The sequence below is a fragment of the Crocodylus siamensis genome, chromosome 1 (assembly GCF_052110815.1).
Source record: "Crocodylus siamensis isolate JL-2025a chromosome 1, ASM5211081v1, whole genome shotgun sequence".
In the NCBI taxonomy this organism is placed as follows: domain Eukaryota; kingdom Metazoa; phylum Chordata; order Crocodylia; family Crocodylidae; genus Crocodylus; species Crocodylus siamensis.
The window spans coordinates 141901573-141924008 of NC_143395.1; the positions used below are offsets into that span (position 1 = coordinate 141901573).

The 22436-nt window shown below is 46.9% G+C and overlaps 1 protein-coding gene and 1 long non-coding RNA gene across 2 annotated transcripts in view; both read left to right on the forward strand.

Moving 5' to 3' along the window:
• The first annotated feature begins 8462 nt into the window (after window positions 1-8462).
• Window positions 8463-12644, forward strand: LOC149873428 (uncharacterized). The gene is made up of 2 exons (XR_016441973.1): window positions 8463-8525; window positions 8633-12644. It is a non-coding gene; the product is annotated as an uncharacterized LOC149873428 (long non-coding RNA).
• Window positions 12645-20377: 7733 nt separating this feature from the next.
• Window positions 20378-22436, forward strand: part of EDARADD (EDAR associated via death domain) — a 43612-nt gene continuing 41553 nt past the window's right edge. The window contains exon 1 of the mRNA XM_090044655.1: window positions 20378-20633. Within this exon, the coding sequence (XP_089900781.1) occupies window positions 20603-20633 (31 nt within the window). The 5' untranslated portion in view covers window positions 20378-20602. The remainder of the gene's footprint in view (window positions 20634-22436) is intronic.

The following is a 22436-nucleotide window of genomic DNA, read 5'->3' on the forward strand; positions in this document are numbered from 1 at the left end:
AATACATATTAGAAATACTAATTAATTTTGGGCCAAATTCTGTCCTTTTCACACTCTCTCCTGTTGTGGATGGCCCTGAATGTGGTGGAACTGGAGTAGCTGGGTTGTACCGGTGGGCAAATCAAGAGATAGCAAACCCACACTTAAGATCACTTCCTCTGTACATCACCGAACTGTATTCAGTTGGTTATAAAGTTTGTCCTCCTGGTAGAGCGCATAGGTCAATCTGGGGACAGGTTATGGAGCTTTGGCCAAGGGACCTGTGTTTACATGGACCCATTGGCCAAACTTTCCTTTGCAATGAGAATATACAGAGGGTAAAGCAGCCATGGAACTACTGCAGCCATGATGCTTTATTTTTAGTGGCTCAATTGATGATTTATGCCTAGGTTTTCACTTGCTAGAATTCCAGCATATTTCCATTGCACCTAGCTCACTGTGATTGAACTCAGGGTTGAGGGCGTGGTTGCATATGAATTTTGTTTTAGAAATTATCTGCATATAGCTGTGAAAAATTAACAGTTTTGTATTTCAGTTGAGGAGGACTGCAGTACATCATAGCTGCTTTGCTGTGGTTGTGAAACAGAAATCTAGAATCTCACCTGTGGGGAATCAGAGAACTTTCTGTCCTTGAACTATTTTTTCCCTTTGAATTAGTATTTGAACTTCTTATTTCTAAAGTTAACAGAGTAAACAAAGGGAATCAATATGTTACTAATTCTTGTAGCAAATGCCAGTAGTTAGACCCTGGTGGCTGTTGAATAATGGGACATGCTGCAGTGACAGCTTGTTCTTGTCACCTGGTATCTGATTAAAACCAAATATATGCATTAAGGACTACAGCAAATCATGCTACAAATTGCTTTTAAATAAGACAGAACTAGTAAAATAAGACAACAAAAGGACAGTCAGAGACACAGCAGGGGCACTCACAGGAATGTTCATGAGCTGCCTACAGAAGGACGATAGGTCAGATTCAATACAAGGAAAAGAAAAAGAAATCAGCACTAATACAAACATTGCATAGGGCTAGATGTTCAGAACAAATATAGGGAAAGCAGACAACAATAACAGAATTTTAATAAATTTAAAAAGAATAAAGTTCAGAGGGGGTAAAAGAAAGAACATATAGGGAGGTGGGAGCCTTGCTGAAAAATTAATTACAGCCTTGAAAACCTGTATAACTGAATTTTCACATGTTTCACTGTGTTGTTCCAGACTGCTGTTCTCCATGTAATGTAAGGAAGTCCAGAAACAGACTAAGTGGATGAGTCTTACTACCATTCACTTCAGAGGCTTTCATTGATACGTATGTACTGGGAGACAATTTCAAAAGTTCACCTGAACCTACCAGCTCATTGGGCCGGTGCAGTTAAAGCACACCAGTTTACAGCACCACAGGAGTGACATGGCTATAGGTTTACCTGATTGATTACCTTTGGTGCCCCAGCCTAAGTCAACTGAGTCAGCTGGGTCAGTTTGAACTCATGCTTCTGGAACCAATGCAAGACACACTGACAGCGTGGGTACAAGAATCACTAGAACAAAATGTCTCACTTCCTAAACCCATTACAGATTTCCCTAGCCAACTACAGTTTTGCCAACCATAGTACTGAGTATCCACACTTAATGTTTTATTTTGGCTACCATGGTATACTGTTTTGAGTAACCACAATTTTCTGTGGCTGTGCTTTAGCCCGCCACCTGCCATTTTTCTCATAACCCTTTTGTCTTGCCAACCATGGTTTTGCCAGCCACAGGAACTTTCAGGAACCTAATCCCAGTGGTTGGTGAAGGAAACCTGTATTGCCAGCTCTCAAGATTTTTGGCATTGCTTTTAAAGTTTATGCTTCGGGAATGTGAAAAACTTAGCTATTTCCTTTTATATTTATATATCAATATAAATATATAAAAAAGAGCTAAGTTTTTTCACATTCCTGAAGTACAGACTTCAAGAACAGCACCAAAAATCATGAGAGTTGGCAACACTGTGAACTGTGATGTAATTTGAAATCTGACATCAATTTGAAATATTGTCAACAAGAGCCATAAGTGCTCAGGACCTCTGGAAACCAGGCAACTTAATTTTGTAGGTGCTTATGAATCTGATCCTTTTCCCACTGAAAAATACACTAAAACTTTCACTGATTTTTCCTGGCACAGGATCAGATGGATTTTGGTGCTTAAATATTGAGACCAATATTTTCATATTTTCAGTAGCCTGAGCGCAGTTAGAGTGAGTTTAATCTATCTGAATTTTCCAGAGACTGAAAATGCTATGCTCTCTATTTAGCTTGCCATTAGTTGCCATATCAGCATGCTATAATTATTTAAAGGGAATTCTTTCAAGGCTGGCAGGACTTACTACATGGACAGTGATTTCTCTTCTTAAAGGTATTCGCAAAAGGGGCTTGTATAAATGCCAATGCCTGGACCAAACCACAAGGAAAGGAAAACTCTGGAAAGTCTCTCTGTTTTTCTACAATTCTCCCTTTGAATGGATGTGTGTGCTATTAGAAGGGAGACACTGATTCTGGAGACCACACACCCTTTTTGATCTTAAGAGGTCCTCATAGAATATTATTCCTTTTTCCAAGGGAACAGGAGGTACCTTGCAGGAGTGGCTACTGCCTGGGTGCGTCCTCCTGTATTTGCTCAATAGCAGCTGCAGATGGATCCAGAGGATAACACCAATCTGCAGTCATGGGAATTAACTAGTTAATTAACTAGTTAAAAAGTTCAAGAAATGGCTCACTTTTAACTTCAACTAGTTAAATTTTTCTGCTGTCACCTTTTAACTTTAACTAGTTAAAAAAAAGGTTAATGTTAACATTTTTTTAAGTATAAGTTAAAAGTTTAAAAAAAAATGAAATCTGTTTTTTCCTGACACAGCCACTCTCTAGGTCTTATATAGAACGATATTTCTTTATTGAAACTCTAAAGACTTCTTGTTTGAGAGACAGAAAGTAGTTTTCCTTCCTATGAGATATGGCAGGGGTGGGCAATTATTTCGGGAGGAGGACGACTTACTGAGTTTTGGCAAGCCTTCAAGGGCTGCATGACAGGCAGTCAGGGGCAGATAAATATTAATTTTCTAATTTTTTAGGGGCCCCACAGGCCAGATAGAATGGCCTGGCAGGCCACATTTTCACACCCTTGAGATATGGTCTCTTAAGATCTACAAGTCCCAAAGTTCCTTAATTCATGCTGGCATTTTCTGTGCATTTGCAGAAGTCAACAGGGCACCCAGTTGGCTGCAGGAGAGGGAACAAGCACAAGCAAGCAGAGACACTGATCCCAGTAAGAGTGGGAGCAAGTAGTGAGGGTGAAGCAGATGATGCTTTTTTTAATTATAATGAAGATCAGAACCAGCAGCCCAGGGCCCAAGAAGTTGAGCAATACTTTTCATCTGTGAGAAACTTATCTGTGATGTTACCTACTATGAAAAAGCTATTCGTCCTTTATAACACAAGCATTCCCTCATCTGCCCATGTAGAGTGATTGTTCAGTAGTGGGGGCTTAGTTTTGCAAAACGGAAGAAAATTATCAGATGTAAATTTTGAAATGTAGCTTTTGCTGAAGTTCAATAAGCATGTTTAAACAGCTGCTGTTATGTAACTGAACATTCTTTTTCTCATTTAAATTGACCTCATTTCAGTCTAATTTTGATTTTCAGACACATTCATTATTTCTAATTCAAATGTATTTCATACCCTTTTGTTACCTTTTGAGCAATAAAATTGTAACAATAGAGGTTTTCTGTGGAAACAGCTCTCATTTGTCACCTGGCTATGAATATCTCCTTTCTGTTATACCTATATGATGCGTTGACTTTTACAAAGTACGTCACATGGAGAGGGTGAGAAGGATCTAACGTTACATAGGTATTAGTAAACTGTTATTCTGAAAACTGCATGACAAGTATAACATTGTTTTCAGGTAAAGCAGGGTGAGTTCCGAGTAAATGAGTGGACTTCTGTGGGCTTATGGAAAAGAAACCCACTCATTCCATTTGAAAATGAAAAATGATGCTAACAAGCAATTCATCACGTTTCACACATTTCTCACAAATCAACTTAACTTTTCACTAGTTACTCTCTTTTTAACTTTTAACTAGTTGAAAGTGAAAATATTGAACTTTTAACTTAAGTTAATTTTAAAGGCTGCTAACTTTTAACTTTAACTAGTTACATTTTTCATAAACTTTTCCCATGACTGCCAATCTGCAATACTCTTCAACATGGTTTCTTGGAGGAAGTTTAGGGAGGGAGAGCTGTACCTCTGCAGGCACCATGTTTGTGGACTGAGCACTCTTAGGAGAGAAGAGATCCATTCAAGATCTGCCTAATCCCCAAACTCCCCTTAGTGCTTCAGGTAAACATCAGCTTATAGGCTTCTGTATGCCAGCATCTCTTTGCCTCCTCTTCCTGCCCCTAGCCTTCTCCTGCTCTCTCAGGAAGTACAGTCGACATGGAGGTTACTCAGGCCTACACACAGAGAGTCTTGTACTAAAACCTCCAAATGCCTGAAGACAAGATGGTTCTGTACTTTCCAGAGCATTACCTTAAAACTCAAAATAATCAGTTTTCCCCTCCAGTCTCTCACATCCCTGTTTGGGGTGCACTCCCAAAGTAATTCCTCTCACAATTGATGCTTCTCCTGTCACCACCTGCAAGAGGTGCCCTTCTTTCCCTGCACCACTTTAGCAAAAGCAGAGTCCCAGAGTAGACAGCACTATGTCTCCTTTTCTCAACCTACTGTTCTTGGACACTTAGCAAACCTTCACAGAGTTGCCAGACTAGCAATGCACCATGTGCCATGAGCCAGCTTATGTCTCTGTAGCAGGTTTGAGCCACAGGGGCAGCTGTGATGGCTCTGGTAGCCCTGTGACCCCTGCCCAGTTCAGTCTCTATTACGGCCCTCCTTTTGATTGCTCACCTGCCATACCTTGTTCTTATTATTGATTAAACTAGCCAACTGCTTGTCAAGAATGACCCGGGGTGGGGGGAGCAGGCAGAGATGGAGTACTGCCACCCATCTCTCCATACCGCCATGGCCTCCCAGGAGCAGTGTGGGGAGGACGCTTGCATTGCTGCCCCCTCTATCAGCACCCTGTGCTGTCGCCACCACCGGTACCACTGGCCTTGCCCTCCCCCGCCAAGCCTTGCTCCTCAGAGGTGGCACAGCACCACCATGATGGTGAGGACGAAGTGGGGGGGGTGAGGCCAGTGGTGCTGGCCTCGCCCCACTGCTCCATCCCCTCCGTCCCCACCATCATGGCAGTGATCCACACTCTGATTGGTTGTTTTACTAACCAATCAGAGTGCTCCAAGAGCATTATGGACAGACAGACAGATGGACTAAGCCCTTTATGATATAAGAATAAAGGAGGCTGCCCACTGGCCTTAGAGTGAGGTTTAGTCCACTTGTTGTATCCCTGGGTCCCTCCTGGATACTCAGTCCCCTGGCCTCAACCTTTAAGCCCAATAGCCCCCTTCAGCTGACATCTGCCCCTGCCAGGCCTCTGTAGCTTTAAGGGCTATGTACATATCTATGCCATCCAGGACATCTGTAGCTCAAGGGCTAAGGGCTAAAGGCCTGGCTCCGTTTCCTCCCCTACACCATGCCCCAAGCTTTGTGGGTGTTCCCTCTCTTTGATGTTAATGATTTATATACACAGCCCCCACTCCGGCCACCTACGTAGTTTCCCTCTAAGCTTTTGGGCCCCTTGCTCCACAAGCAGCCCCTCATCAGACCCTCTAGTCTGGCCTAGTCCACTCACAGCTCATGGACCATCTGGTCCAGGTCTCAGTCTTTCCTAGGCTGCTGAACTCCTTATTGGGCCCCACTCCAATCTAAATAGGCCTTCAGCCTGCCACCTCAGGGCTCAAGGGTAACCCATCACTGTAACTTAACCACCAAGCATCTCAGCCCCCTAGCAGACAGAGACCTCAACCCTTTAGGGGCTTCACATAAAGAAAGGCCACTTGCCTGAAAAAGTTCACTCTCTCAACTCAGGGAACTTGCCTTGATTCCTGGGCCTGCAGAATCATTCAGTCTCCATGTTCCCTATAGTCCTTCTGCACTCTTCTGCTGCCTGCAAGGTTCAGTCCATCTTTGGCATGTACTGTTGCTTGGATCTCCTAATATTCCAGCAAGGTCTCTGTTGCAAATCTATACTTGTTACAGAATGCTTGGAGTGGTACATATTGTTTTGGCACCTCCCAGGCCCACCTCAGGCCTTTCAGCATGGGCAAATTATCTCCTTGTTATTGATGGCAGTTATCCACTAACTGAGCATTTAGAAAGATTTCCTAAGCTCTGGTTCCAAACACAATTATATCCTTCTTTCCCCATGTACATGCTAGTCAGGGAAATTAAAGAATGCAACGTTTAGTATAACCTGAACCCATTTAAACTAGAAATATTGCAAAATATTACAAACCAAAGCACAGTATGACTGTATCACTGGATATGACACATTTAGCCATGAAAAAGTTGTGATGTTTAAATTTCTCATTAATTGTACCTACTTTACCTTGTCAAAGATGACATCTAGCAATATACTGAAGGAACCAGATTTTGAAAAATTATAGAGGGACATCTGGAAGCAAAGAAGGGACATACTGGGCACATCTACATGTGTAAATAATCTGGGCCCAATGCATCTTAATCCACCTCTGGAGAAGAAACTCCCAGTGCTGGCCCCGAAGATGGGAGATAAGGATCTCCCAGCCCAGGTCTCACAGTCTAGAGGGGGAGCTGGGATTTCCCTGCTGTGGGGGCAAGGGGACATTGTCCCCACCCAGGCTCTGATTGTGGAGCCCACCCCAACAGCCAACAGCTACTGGGAGGAGGGAACAATCTCCCACCCCATGCTGCCTGGCTGCCTGGGAGCACATTTGCTCAGATCGGGCCTCTACATGTGCATTACTGTGCAGTAACTACTCCTAGGTAAATTTGCTACTTGCACGTGCAGGTAGCACATTTACTCACAATTAGAGCCAAGTACTGCACAGTAAAATGTCTCATGTAGATGTAACCATTTTGAACTTTATTGAAATGTGTAAGATGTAAATAGTTTAAAAATACATTGGGGAAAAATGCCAAATATTATGCTCAATAAGGAACAACCTTTCCAAATAAGGATTTTTGAAATATAGGTAGTGATAGAATAAAGACTATATGTGAAATTTTTTCTGCATGATTAGTTCAGTCCTACAGGCTGGGGTTAATAGCACAACCCAGTCCTGGGCAGGGGAAGAACATATTGCAGTGCACTGGTTACAGTAGAGAGTAAGTCTGCATTCTGGAAGCAGGCATACACCTTTCGTGTATATACCGTTGGCAAGGGTCTTGGGTAACAACTTGAGATAAGGCTCTTGAGGGCTAGACTAACACTTTGCAGGACAGAAATATACTTTGTGCAGGATAAGAAAGGTGAAATTGGCAGCCTTTCATTGAGAAAATGAGCAGCTGCTGCTTGAACAGGAGTATATTGTTAGGCCAGATACCTGTTCATTTTGTCAGATTGAGTTTGATTCACTCTATGCTCAAAGATTCTTTTGAGAGTGTCTACTATTGAAAATAATTGTTGTTAGTTTGGGGGCCTAATACTACAAAGCCCTAAACCTCTTCAAATTGGTGATTGCCAGCACTGTATTCAGCACCTCACAGGATGGGGACAGTATAGAGTGTAATTTGTACTCAGGTATATAAAGCCTGCAGTATAAAAATCTACTGCATTGCTTAAGAGTCATTATGTAATGCAATCTAACTTCTGGTTTTCCTTTTTTATTACACTAGCATATTGCCATGAAAATTGTTAGCTCTCTTGACTTATCAGCTAATTAAGTAACCACTGGTGATTTAAACTGTTGTCAGTAAGCCAAGGTTACCAGATGGAAGTTTGGCAACCAAACTGATCTGTACAACTGATAGAGAGAGCTGAAGATTTGTGTGTGTGATTACTGTGCCCTCCAATGAGATTCTGGTAATAAATTGCTGTTTTGTCACAGCTAACCTGAGTTCTGAGACAGCCCCACTGGCCAAAATATTGACCATTTTTATGACTACTATTTCAGTCGAAAGGTAGTCAATTCAATTACATTTTTAAGTAAAGTGACCAAGTAGTAATTGTCAAATTTTAGAATCATTCAATTTTGAGGAACCAGTGTGGTTTACAGGAATGCTTTGATTACTAACGGTGTTATCCATTTCTGCCTGCTGGCCAACTTACAATTTTTGCATCACAACTACAAAGATTTTCGGAGTGAATTGTGAGAAATAGTTGTATATATATTTATATATGTAACAGCTGCTGTTGGATTTGCAGCAGGGCTCAGGATCCTTGCAAATCCAGAGCAGGAAAGTTTGCAGAAAGTTGTTGCTTGCAAGGACATATGCATGTTTTTGATTGGCTCCTGAGGCAGGAGAGGGGCGGGAACTCAGCGGGTACTGGCCTGGCTGAAAAGGGAAGGGACGGGCCGCAGAGCTTGGGGAGGAAGCATTCTGCGGTTGGCTGGGTGAGTAATAAACTTAGGGTTGTTTCAGTTATCAGCCAAAGGGGCTGTGTCTGGGAATTGGAGAAAGGTGCTTTTTGGGATAGGGGACAGTGTGTGTTTCTTTGCAGATACCACAGACAGCTGGAGCAGAGGAGAGCTTCTCTTCCCTAACCAGGCTCTACCAGACACCAGGGCTTTCTGAAGCAGCAGCACCAGCCATGGTTATTGTACTGCCAGTATGAAGGAGAGCGGATGTCTTGTTAACCCTGTGTGCTCCTGCTGACATTCACTGGAGTCTCAAGGTTTAAGCAGGGGAGTTGTACTGAGGATGTCTTTGATTCAGTTTGTACAGAGTGTTTTAGTTCATTGATACCTGTCTTCAATGATTAGATTATTGATATCCTGTTCTGCTATTAACCTCATTCATACGTTGACTGTTTTGTAAATAATAAACTGTGTAACTAGGCATGTACTCCGGTGTGTGGGGAGAGGTGGCCCCAGCATTATGGGCTGGGAGGTTGATGAGGCTGAAGTTGGTTCCTTATTCCTGGTTCCTTTTTCAAAACTAATCTAGAGCCAATAAAAATTTGTTATTAATGAATTAGACATCCTAAAGAGACAGAATTTCATTAGCTATGCATATGTGCTAATTAATATGTAAAATAATAACCCACATCAAGTACAGAGCCTTAAACGAAGGTCAGATTAGGATAGGATTATGGGGCAAAATACTTCTTGGGCCACCCCAAATTTTGTGACCCAAAGCACAATTTGGCCATGCCAGGCTGACAACAGCCAGCACCCCAGCCACTGTGCTAAGTACATGGAGCTGAATAAGGAACTGGATTTTGGGAAGGCTTTATACCCAGAAATCCTTCTTGGGCCACCCCAAATCACACCTCTGTGCCACTGGGAGACTCTCCTGGACATCTCTGACCAGAGACTTGCCCAGCCCAAAGTGCAGTTTGGCCGTACCAGCCTGCCAACAGACAGCACCCAAGCCACTGTGCTAAGTATCTGGACCTGAATAAGGAACTGGATGATGGGCTGGGATTATACTGAGAAATCCTTCTTGGGCCACCCCATGCTGTGCCTTTGTGGAACAGCAACAAAAAAGTTTTCAAGGTTGGGTGTCAGCTGGCAGGCTAACACTCAAAAAGCTAGCATTGCGTTGAGCAAGGACATACCCAGATTTCTTCAGGAGTCTCCTTGATAGTGGAGACATGTTCTGGGGTGATTCCATGAGGATTTTGCCCCATGAACCCAGCAGAAGGGCAGCTCTTTATTGTAGCAATGTAAATAGCAAATCTGGATAGTGAGTAAATTGGTGCCTGGCATAGCCAAAGCATTCTTTCGACCAGACAAAAATATGGTTAAGGGTGTCCAGAAGAGTCCCCCCAGTGCCACAGAGGCATGGCACAGGGTGGTCCAAGAAGAATTTCTCTCACTAATCCCAGGACAAAAGAAATTCCTTATTCAAGCCATTATACTTAGAGCGGTGGGCATAGGGGCGTACAGGTAGCAGCATAGCATGAAGAAACCGTGCTTTGGCTCAGGCAAGTCTGTGGTCAGAGATGTCCAGGAGAGTCCCCTGGTGCCACAAAAGCACAGCGTGGGGTGTCTTTAGAAGGATTTCTCAGTATAATCCCAGCCCATCATCCAGTTCCTTATTCAGGTCCAGATACTTAGCACGGTGGCTTGGGTGCTGTTTGTTGGCAGGCTGGCATGGCCAAACTGCACTTTGGGCTGGAAAAGTCTCTGGTCAGAGATGTCCAGAAGAGTCTCCCAGTGGCACAGAGACATGGGCTGCGATGGCCCAAGAAGTATTTCTTGGTATAATCCCAGCCCATCATCCGGTTCGTTATTCGGTTCCATATACTTAGCACAGTGGCTTGGGTGCTGTCTGTTGGCAGCCTGGTACGGCCACAGTTTGGGCCAGGCAAGTCTCTATTCACAGATGCCCAGAAGCATGCCCTGGTGGCACAGGGACACGGTCTGGGGTGGCCTAAGAAGGATTTCTGGGTCTAATCCCAACCCAAAATCCAGTTCCTTATTTGGGTCCAGATACTTAGCACAGTAGCTGAGATGCTGCCTCTTGTCAGCCTGGCATGGCCAAACCGCACTTTAGGCTGGGCAGGTCTCTGGTCAGAGATGTCCAGCAGAGAACCCCTGTGCCACAGAGGCATGGTGTGGGGTGACTTGAAAAGGATTTCTGGTTATAATCCCAGCCCAAAATCCAGGTCCTTATTTGGTTCCAGATATTTAGCACAGCGTCTGGGGATGGTGTCAGTTGTCAGGCAACCTGGCATGGCTAAACCATGTTTTGGGCCAGGCAAGTCTCTGGTCAGAGATGTCCAGGAGAGTCCCCTGGTGCCACAGAGATGTGTTCTTGGGTGGCCTATGAAGGATTTCTGGGTATAATCCTAGCCCAAATTCCAGTTCCTTATTTGGGTCCATATACTTAGCACAGTGGCTGACATGTTGTCTATTGGCAGCCTGGCACGGCCAAACTGTACTTTGGGCTGGGCAAATCTCTGGTCAGAGATGTCCAGGAGCATCCCCCGGTGGCACAGAGGTGCCATGGCATGGGGTGGCCCAAGAAGGATTTCTAGCTATAATCCTAGCCCAAATTCCAGTTCCTTATTTGGGTCCATATACTTAACACAGTGGCAAGGATGGTGTCAATGGCAGCCTGGCAAAGCGAAACTGTGCTTTGGGCTGGGCAAGTCTTTTGTGAGATACGTCCGGTAGAGTCCCCTAGTGGTGCAGAGGTATGCTGTGGAGTGGCCCAAACAGAATTTGTAGCCATAATCCAAGCCTGAAAGCTAGTTCCTTATTCAAGCCATTATACTTAGTATAGTGGGCATGGGGGCTGTTAGTTGGCAGGCTGGCACAGCCAAACTGTGCTTTGGGCTGGGCAGAACTGTGGTCAGGATTCTTAGGGACAGTCCCCCAGTGGCATCACCACAAAATTTGGAGTGGCCCAAGAAGTATTTTGCCCCATAATGCCATCCTAATCTGACCTAATTTGTGGCATGCCTGACAAAAATGTTGGGCCACTGCTCTAAACTATTCTAGTGGTAAAGAGTCCTGCCATATATTGGGAAAGACTACAGCCGCCACCTTCCTTCTGAATGGAATATATGGCGATGGATTAACTGAGTATTGCTTCAAAGTAACACACACTCTGATCCCCTTCCCCTGCCCAATTAGTTGTTCTGCTTCCTGTTCTGTGTTCCCTGCTCTGAGCCCAACTGTTACTCTATTTTCTGCTCCCTGCCCTGTTGGCTGTCCCCATCCCAGACTGCTGCGTACCACGCATGCAGGCTGCCTGTGCCACATCTGGCACCTGTGCTGCAGGTTGCCCACTCCTAAATAAGGGTGGCACCATAGAAAAAAAAATCCTTCTGTTTCTTGTATTCACAGAGCCACAACACAGACACTTGCTGAAAAATCCCTAAGATACTTCAAATCCTAAATAATAGATTCAACTGAAAATAAATTCCGAAAATAAAGACACTTTAATCTATGTTACGGGTGTTTAATCAACACCCGGCAGGCCAAATCTAGCCTGTGGGGCCGTGCCATATGGCCTGTGGGACTCCCCATAGGTCAGGAAAATTAGGAGGGAGCAGTGGAGGTTAATACCACTATCCCCTTTGCCAAATTCCCAAGCCCCGTGGAAGGATTGGAGCTGGGCTATACCCTATTCCCACTGCGCAGCCAAGTTGTGGCTAGGCCAAGTCCCCTTCCCCTGCACAACTGGATTGGGACTGGGCTGCCCTCCCACTCCCATCTACGTGGCCAGATGGGGCCCTGCTTCATTCTGCTCTGGGTGGCAGATCAGGACCACCATCCAGATGCAGTCTGTAGATGGAGCAGGCACCACTCATCTGGCCTGCTAGACAAGAGTTGAGCACCATTGATCCATCTCATTTCTTTAAAGTAGCATTGTGCAAGAACCATGGAAAACCATGTATGCAAAACTCTAAAGTTTATTTTATATCTACATATTAAGGGCCAAATTCTAGCTTCAATAACACTTGTTCAAATCAATTACTGTAAATGGACTATTCCGCTGTAACAGAGAATTTGGTTCTAAGATAGATGAGTTAATAAAAAATGCAACTGTTTAACGTACTTCTATGATAGCATGCAATTCAAATATCCTACTTACGTTTGTGTGTATGAAACAACATATTACTTTATTATTGAGGATATTATCCCTTTTATTGACCTGTTTTAGGTATCTGTATTACTTTCAAATATAATTAAAAACCCAAAAGATGAGTTTGAAACTTGAAAAAAAATGGCTTCTACCAAAATTAGTTTGATGGATTGTGCCAATGTGCATGATAAAGATTTCTCAAACAAAACCAGTAGATTTCACATAAACACATGTTACAACAAACTCCTTCATTTTAAGAAGAGGGACTTTAAAACACATTAAAAATTAATGTGTTCTGTGGCTTGGATCATAAAAACACTTATGAACCTAAGCCAGTGATTCTCAGCCAGTGTGTCATGGCACCCTGGGGTGCCTTGAGATCTTTTCATGCGTGCCAGAGGGGGTCATGCAATGTTAGCACTGTTAGGTGTGCAAACATGATTCACAAGATAAACCCAGACATTTAAAAATAGGAATTCTTAGTGTTAAAACCATTCTGACTTGTTGTGGTTTGTCTGAAAAAGCCTAGCTGGACTGAAACACATACATTGTTTCTCTGAAACACAAGAAATGCTCTACTATTTTTCTGTAGTCAAAAAAAAAAAAGAAGAATGAAATTCAACTGGCATTTTTCAGGGGTTGCTTTGAGTCTAGCTGGGGGTACCTTGAGTCTAAAGAGGGACTCCTTGCATCTCAAAAACTTAAGAACCACTGACCTAGGCCCTGTCTGGAAGCATTTCCAAGGAGGTATATACCAATCTACAAGTGCAGATAACACTGTGGTATTAGGATCTTAAAACTACACAAAGATAATTATTTAAATGTTCAAGCATTTTCAAGATTAGAGAATATGGCTGCATTCTACGCTATGGTGTAATACATTTAATATACCTCCTAGCAGCACAATTGGAATAGTTCCTGTGCTGGAATGCAAGTTGGACTTATTTCTTGCATATATTGTACAAAGTATCCATGTGTAACAGGGGTGCCTCTTTGAGGTCCATCTACCGGTGGCCCCACCTACGTATTATGGGGCAATTGCCCACCTTCTCTCCTGCCATGCCTTATTGTTAATTGATTAATAGATGTAATGAAGCAGGAGGCTGCCCATTTTCTGCCCTGATGCGAGGCGGTGCTATCTGCAGCTCCATTCCTCCCCTACACTGCAGCCCAAGGCTCACAGATGGTATATGTCAATTCCTCTTTATGTCGGGGTCTAGGCCACTGTGTGCCTACCCCCTTTTTCTCTAGCTAGGCCTGTCAGTCAAAAAAACAACCCACTAATCAGGGTTTGACTCCCAGGCTCTAGCTCTCAAAAAAACTCCACCCTCACTTGGGCTCCTGCCCCTCTGGGGGGCTGGGATCCACTCACCCCTGAGTACTGCACCCTCTTCTGGTGCTGGGGTCAGCTCACCCCCAAATATTGCACCCTCTCTGGCACCACGGTTGGCGCACCCCAAAATGCGCCCTCTCTGGCGCCGGGGTCTTCACACTGCTGTGGGTCCCCTATGAGGCCTGCTTCATCCCCTCATAGCCGCACCCAAACCACCAGTGTCAAACATCAAACAAAACATAAGCCCCTGGGCTATAACATAAATTCAAGCCACCTGGCTATAACATCATCCAAGCCACACCTGGGGTGCTCCAGCCCTCACTAGTGTCAGATGCTGAACCTGCAGTGAGGCCTCTCCCCTTTGGCTGCTCTGGGAGAGCTCCTTCCCCCTTGGCTGCTGACAGGGAACTGCCATCCTGGCCTCAGCCCTGGGGTTTATATGTGAGCCAGGCTCTGTCCGTTCTGGTCACCTGACCGGCTAGCAGGGCTTGAGCCTTAACCCCTGCTTGGCTGGCTGGCTGTGACCAGAAGGTTCCAGACTTAAGGGGGCCACTGTGTCTCTTAGTAACAGGGTTAGGGTTCCCTGTTACACCATGTTATGCTTAAAATTGAGAGGTAACCTTGGTATTCACTTTTCTTTACATAATGGAGAATAACAGGTAGGAACACATGTACTTTGTATGCACAGGGTTGCTGGTTGTAGCCACGTAACTCTCCCTGTACCTGAAGAAGGGTGTTTGCACCTGAAAACTTGCAAAGAACAATTTTTCAAACTACAGGTTTCCCTCGCTTTATGTGGGTTCTGTATGTGCAAATTTGCTCTTATGCAATGACCATTTTTATACCAAAAATTCATTATATGCAAGGTAAATTCACTCTTATGCAATCAGTGTGGTGGAAGCCCACAGTCAGCTGCTTTGTGTGGTGCATTGTGTTGGTGAGTACCAAAATTGTCTTGTAAAAGTGGTAGAAATGGGTCTGGTGGTCAGTACAGCTGATGTCTTGTAATGTATCCCTATTTGTTACATTGTAAAGTAGGTTCCCTTTATGTGAATTTGAATTATGTGCCGTTTTCAAGGAACACATGTACAGCATAAAGCAAGGGACACGTGTATTTAGTTTGTTTAATAACAGATATCACATTTACCCAAAGAATTTTATCTGCTTTTTGTATGCACATAGTCATTTATCTAATATTGTAACAGGTGCTCGTCCTAGGGGTGGCTGCAATACCCGTCCTCCTGGTGGCTGCTTAGTAGGGCTGTGAGAAATTTTGCTGGCCATTTCATTCTGATACTGTTTCAACCAATTTTGAGGTTGAAACAGCAAAATCAGAACAAAACAAAGGCTGTCGAAATAGCCTTGAAACAAAATGAGGCTGGTCGAAATGTTTCGAGAGTTGAAATGTTTCAACTATAGGCTGGGGATAGGAAGTCAGTCCAGGTGGGCTGACTTCCCATCCCCATACTAGATTGCGCTGGGGGTGGGGGGGAGCCCAGTGGGGCTGCTTCCTGGTGCCCTCCGCTATATTGCGCTGGGGTGGGAGGCAGTTCAGTGGGGCTGCTTCCTGGTGCCCCTCACTAGATCGCACTAGGGTTGGGAGGCAGCCCAGCGGGGCTTCTTTCAGGTGCCCTGCGCTAGATTACACACTCCTGATTTAGCGCGGGGCTCCGGAAAGCAGCCCAGCTGGGCTGACTTCTCATCCCCAGCAAAACTTGAAACAGTGTCCAAACCGCCTTCTGTTTGGACGAAACAGAACAGAATGGCTGTTTTGACTCAAAATGAAATTTGAGACGAAACGCTTTTCCTTTGAACTGTTGAAACACAAGGCAAAATGGAACAGTGCCATTTTGCACAGTCCTAGCCCTTGCCTAGTCTGGCTCTCTCTGGGCACTCTCCTCTTCACTCACCTGCCACACCTTGATGTTATTATCTTTTAAGGAAAGGGAGGCTGCCCCAGGGCTTCCAAAGCCTGATTTTACTCTCATGACCACAGGCGTCCATGGTCATTGCTTTAAGGGCAAATTAAGTAACTCCAACCATCCCTTACATCATATCCATTAGTCACAGATGCTATTATCTCAATTAATTGCCTTCTTGGGCCATGGCCTTAATTCTTGTGACTGGGTCTCCCTTCACAGGCCCTGTGCTTAGTCTCAGCTACTCCCTGGTATGATTTCCAGGCTTGCCTGCTTCTTGCTACAACTTTGCTTCTTGTATTACTCCCAAGCATAGCCTTGCTGTCTGTAGTCCCCATTCAGGCACTTCACCTCTGCAGGATATTCGCAAGCACTGCATCCCACGCTATCAGGCTCCTGTCTCTGGGCTCCTTTGCCCTGCCTCTTCCCCCCTCTGGACTATGAGCCACTGGTCCTGATCTCTGGGCTCCTTTGCCCTGTTCCTGGGCTCTGGCCTTGCTCCGGGACCAGCTGAAACCACCTCAACCCACACTCTTTCTCACAAGCCTCCAGTGCTACTTACCCCAGCTCAGCTGTTAGTCAGGGGCCTGGCTGCAGCCCTGCTGTTCAGGAGCTCTTCTCTCTGCAGCTCTGAGAGCTAGATGAACTTAAATACTTAAAGCTCAGCCCCTTGCCAGTTAGGAGACCCCCCTGATTGCCACCGGAGACCTCAATACAGCCTCATCTCCTCTTAAAATGACAGGTGCACATGAAGTGTCCTGTCACAAGTACTTATCTGTGAACATACATATATTTGATTCCCAACCATGGTGCTGTGCAGGCACAGATCTGAGGGAGGGTGGGTGGCAGGGGGAGAAGAGGTGCACTGGCCTACTTACATTCTCCTTTGATTCTTGCTTCACTCAAAGTTTAAAACCAACTATTTAGAAGTGGCAGCAGCATTTCTGCTCAGGCAGTACTGAAGGAATCACTTGATTTCACAGCTCACCTTCTACCTGATCCCTTCTTAGCTCTTCGTTCCAAGGGTGTTAACAACTCTATCTTCTTTTTAATGGTCTTGATGTTCCACCAGTCCAGCTAGCCCTTGTTCTGCCATTCTGCTGTGGTAGCTGTTCATGGTCATGAGCCTCCTATTTCACAGCCCTGTGGATTTGTTTTTAACTCATTCCAGTGATGTCATATTTGTTTCTGCTTCCATCTCAAACTAAATAATGCAGCACTGGGCCCCTAGCCTATTCATAAAGTTTCTATTTTCTTTTTAACTGGAGAAAAATGTGTGTTGTGTTATATGTGATGATGCACCTCACTGTCTGCACCCCCATTTTTCAAAACCCTAGAGCCACCCATGAGAATGGATAAGGAGAATCAGAGAGAAGTGGAGCTGGAAAGGATCTTTAGAGGGCATGTTTCATAGTTTCATAGCTTCATAGTTTCTAGGGTTGGAAGGGACCTGAGCAGATCATCTAGTCCGACCCCCTGCCATGGCAGGAAAGAATACTGGGGTCAAACGACCCCAGCAAGATGTGCATCTAACCTCCTCTTAAACACCCCCACTGTAGGAGCCTGCACCACTTCTCTTGGAAGTTGGTTCCAGACCCTAGCCGCCCTGACCGTGAAGTAGCGCCTCCTGATATCTAACCTAAACCTACCCTCTGCCAGCTTGTGACCGTTATTCCTGGTCACTCCTGGCGGTGCTCGGGGAAACAGTGACTTCCCCAATGCCTGCTGATCCCCCCGACTAGTTTATAACAGGCCACAAGATCCCCCCTCAGCCTTCTCTTGTGGAGGCTGAACAGGTTCAGGTCCCGTAGCCTCTCCTCATAGGGCCTGCCCTGTTGTCCCCATATCATACGAGTGGCCCTCCTCTGGACCCTCTCCATGCTGTCGACATCCCTCTTGAAGTGTGGCGCCCAGAACTGGATGCAGTACTCCAGCTGACCAGTGCCGCATAGAGGGGGAGGATCACCTCTTTGGACCTGCTCGAGATGCATCTGTGGATGCATGACAAGGTGTGGTTGGCCTTCCTTACTGCCTCTCCACACTGCCGGCCCATGTTCATCTTGGAGTCAATGATAACCCCCAGATCCTTTTCCGCCTCCGTGCTGACAAGAGGGGAGTTCCCTAACCTGTAGGTGTGGTGCCGGTTGTTCCTCCCGAGGTGCATCACCTTGCACTTGTCTGTGTTGAAACCCATCCTATTCTCGTCCGCCCACCCTTGTAACCTGTCTAGGTCTGATTGTAGCCTGTTGCATCCTTCCAGTGTGCCCAGGTCCCCCCACATCTTAGTGTCATCAGCAAATTTGAACAGGGTGCATTTTACCCCCTCATCCAAATCACTGATGAAGATGTTGAAAAGTGCGGGCCCGAGGACCGAGCCCTGCGGAACCCCACTGCCCACGTCCTTCCAGGCTGAGAAGGACCCATCCACTACCACCCTCTGGGTATGGCCCTCCAGCCAGTTGGCGACCCATTTGACTGTGTGGGTGTCTACACCACAGCCCCGCAGTTTCTTAATGAGAACGGGGTGAGAGACAGTGTCAAAAGCCTTCCGGAAGTCCAGGAAGACTATATCCACTGCTACCCCTGCATCTAATGATCTGGTGATCTGATCATAAAAGGCCACCAAGTTGGTCTGACAGGACCTGCCACTGATGAACCCATGTTGGTTGCCCCTAAGCATGCAGTCCCCTGCTGGCCCCTCCTGGATGCGTGCCAGCTTAATGTAGTCCAACCCCTTGCCTGAGTCAGGACCATCCCTATCCAAATCATCCTACAATCCATCATCTAAACCAGGGGTAGGCAAAATGGCAGCCCTGACCCTCCATGGCCAGGGCTGGTATTTTGCAGCAGTGACAGCATGGCCCAGAGCTGGGGCAGAGCCATAAGCTGCTGTCGGCATGCCCCAGGTAGGAGATTGCGACTCTGCCCCAGTTCTAGATCATGCTGTCACCATCACAAGACCCCAGCCCCAAAGCAGCTCTCAACCAAGTTGTGCACCCACCCTGCTAGTGCTGCTGAGGCTGGTCTTCATGGAAACCCTGGCCTCATGCTGTCATGGCCCACTGCTGCTGGGTCTCCATGGAAATCAGCTGCAGTGATGCAGGCAGGGGCTGCTGGGAAATAAGAGTTCACCATGGCCTTGATCTGGCTCATGGCCTGGACTTTGCCCATCCTGATATAAGCTTTACATAAGCCTACAGTCAACCCTGACACAACACCTGAACCTGTCACAGGTAATGCAGGGGAACCAGGACAGCCAAGAAAGCCAGGCAAAGTTGAAGCACATATCCCAGCTCCCAGTATGCCCTGCACTTACAAAGAACACGCTGTGGTGACATTTCTAAGAATGCCTCCAGTCAAATAAGCTTGAGAGAGAGGAGAAAAATGGCAGCCATTTAATATGAAATGGAAAAGCCCTTCAGTTAATTCCTGAATCTTAACCACATTTCAAAGGGAAGATTTCAAAGCAACTTTTGTGCCTCTTTTCCAGGATGTAGCAGTAGCAGCTCAGAGTGAAAGAGAGCTGATCTTTAGATATGCTTTCTTCTTCTAGAGCGCAGGGACCTGAGGCTCTGCAAGAGCTGGAACCGATGGGCAGTATCGGAGTCTCACGACACCTCTGGAGAGTGGGTTGTTGAGGTTGTACTCCATGAATAGCTGGAGCCATGCTGCAGGGAGGGCCCTGGTATCCCAGGTCAACTGGGCACCTGGGGGAAACTGCAATCCAGTTCCTAGGCTCTTGTTTTGTATGGGTGGTGCGTTGCCCTCAGACCCTTGGGGAGGCCAGCACTGGGAAGGTGCAAGGGAGACCCCAGCCTTTCCCGCTGGAACCTAGAGAGCCTTCAAACCAGCCTGCCCTGCTATGGGCCAAGCCTGCGGGGATGCTTTCCTCACCTTGATTCACTCCCGTCTCCAAGCAGAATATCACTGGGCAGTGTCCGCTTGTTCCTTGGACTCATTTGCAGGCCAGCAGGTGCTGTCCAGCGTGCTCTGCTCTGTGTCCCCAATTTGCAAACTTATTTTGCACCTCTGCCCTGCACTCCCATCCCTGCTTTTCATTCTTTGTCCCACAAACTCTGTTGTCCCCTTTTCCTGTAGCCTCTCAGCCTAAGGGAGGCTAACAAGTGACTTAGTGGTAGCACCCTGGTGAGGAAGTTCAAAGCCCGCAATGACCGTCCATCCTCGCCCTGCGCACAGATGGGGGGGGCGCACATGTTGTCCTGGGAGTCCCCATCTCTGCCCCAAATAAGCTGCTCACACCCTACTCCTGCTGGATAGCACCTGTCAGCGCCCCTTCACTTCAGTGCCCAAGGTGGTCACCCCGCTCGCCCCCCCTTGCTACGGCACTGCTTAGTGGGGTAGCCTCGGCTGTTACTTTAAAGGTGGACAAAGAGTGCAGCGAACCCGGCTCTTGGGGTTGTCTGGAGTCCAGAAAGAAAGGAGGGCTGAGAGTGGGCACTTTCTGAGCGGGGAGGGAGGGCTGCCCGGCCAGACCCCTCACGTGGCGGAGGGAGCCGGGCCCGCGCCCCACCTGGCGCCCCTCCCGCAGGCCGCGCAGGGGGGCTGCTCCAGCCCCAGCAGGAAGTGCTGCAGGAGCGAGTCGCAGCTCGGATCCGGGGTGGGGAAGGAGGGAGGCAGGGCCCGCCGCTCGTCCCGCCGCCTCCCCTCCCGCGCCCCCATGGCCTCGCAGCAGGACTCGGCGCCCCGAGGTAAGGGCGCGCCGGGCGCACGTGTGTCCGGGCGCTCCGGCCTGCCACCCGGCTCGGGCCAGGGGCGCTGCCGCACTGCACCCCCGCCACGCCGGGCCAGAGAGGGGCCGGGCAGGTAGCAGCAGGCTCGCCGCGCCGGAGTTTCGCCTTCCCAGCGCGCCCCGCCCCGCCCCGGAGCGTCCCCGGGCGCTTTCTAGCAGCTCCGCTCCCACCAGCTTCGGCCTCCGGCCTCCCCGGGGCCGTGCGGGCAGCACAGGCAGCCCCCCAGCCGCTGCGCCGCCTTCCCGCTCTGCCAGGCTCGCAGGAGGGCCCGAGGGGCGAAACTGGGCTGCTTGTAATGTGCTTGATCTTACCTGGGACTAAGAAAAGGTGGGGGTGCTGCACTCCCCCCACTGGGCTTTACTGCCCGGGTGGGGTCACTTAGCACCGCTGAGTGGCACCTGGAATCGGTGCCAGGTAAAACTAACTCAAAGCCACTCCCCCCACATCAAGCCAGGTCCTTGAATGGCTGCGGGGGTTGCTTCCTAACACAAATGACTGAAAATTTGAGTGCCTAATTTTAAGAGGGAGGTATGTATGTATGTATATATATGTGTGTGTGTGTGTAGATGGGTGGAGATGTGTGTGTGTGTGTAGATATGTGTATGTGTATAGATTTATTTCTTTATTTATTTTGCAGCTGTCTAGTTGGTCTAATAAAAGGTATCACCTCTAGCATGCTGATTGACTTTTAAGAGTGAATTTGAAAACTTGGATTCCTGGTCAGAGAGTGGCAGAGGTTTAGACAGGTGCCAGCTGAAATGTATACGTAGAAATAAGATATAGGGCTGGCTTCAGCAAGGATCAGAGTGTAATGGGAAATAGTTCTCTGCATTTCTTTGTTCCATATTCATATATTGCATTCATCTGCCATTAGCTGAGCCCTGATCAGAGCCTCATTGATGAGGGCGGTATGTCTCAGGGCTTGTGTATAAGCACCAAACTGGTGATGACACCAGGTTGGGTGGGGTAATGTGATATGCTGAAGGGTAGGGCTAGGATTCAGAGTGACATTGACAACTTGGAGGATTGGATCAAAAGAAATCTCATGTGGTTCAACAAGGAGAAGTCCAAAGTTCTGCACTTACGGTGAAACAGTCCCATGCACTGCTGCAGCTTGGGGGCTGACTGCTGGGCAGCAGCTCTGCAGAAAAGGACCTGGTGATTACAGTGGACAATAAGCTGAATGAGTCAGTGTGCCCTTGTTGCTGTTAGCCCAGCTAACAGCTTACTGGGCTGGGCTGGGCTACTTACGAGTGTTGCCAGCAGACTGAAGGAAGTGATTATTCTTTTCTATTAGACACTGGTGATGCCACATCTGTAGTACTGCATTCAGTTTTGGCCACCCCACTACAGAAAGGATGTGGGTAAATTGGAGAGAGTCTATCAGGGGCAACAAGAATGGTTAGAGGGCTGGGGAATGTGATTTATGAGGAGAGGCTGAGGGAGCTGGGCTTATTTAGCTTGGAGAAGAGAAGACTGAGGGGGGGGATTTAATAGCAGCCTTCAACTACCTGAAGGGGGGTTCAAAAGAGGAAGAAGCTGGACTGTTCTTAGTGGTGGCAGATAACAGAACAAGGAACAATGGTCTCAGGTTGCAGTAAGGGGAAGTTTAGGTTAGTTACTAGGAAAAACTTCCTCATGTGGAGGTTAGTAAAGCACTGGAATAGGTTATCCAGAGAGGTTGTGTAGAATCTCCATCCTAGGAGGTTTTTAACCTGGCTAGACAAAGCCTTGGCTGGGGTGATGTAGCTGGGGATAGTC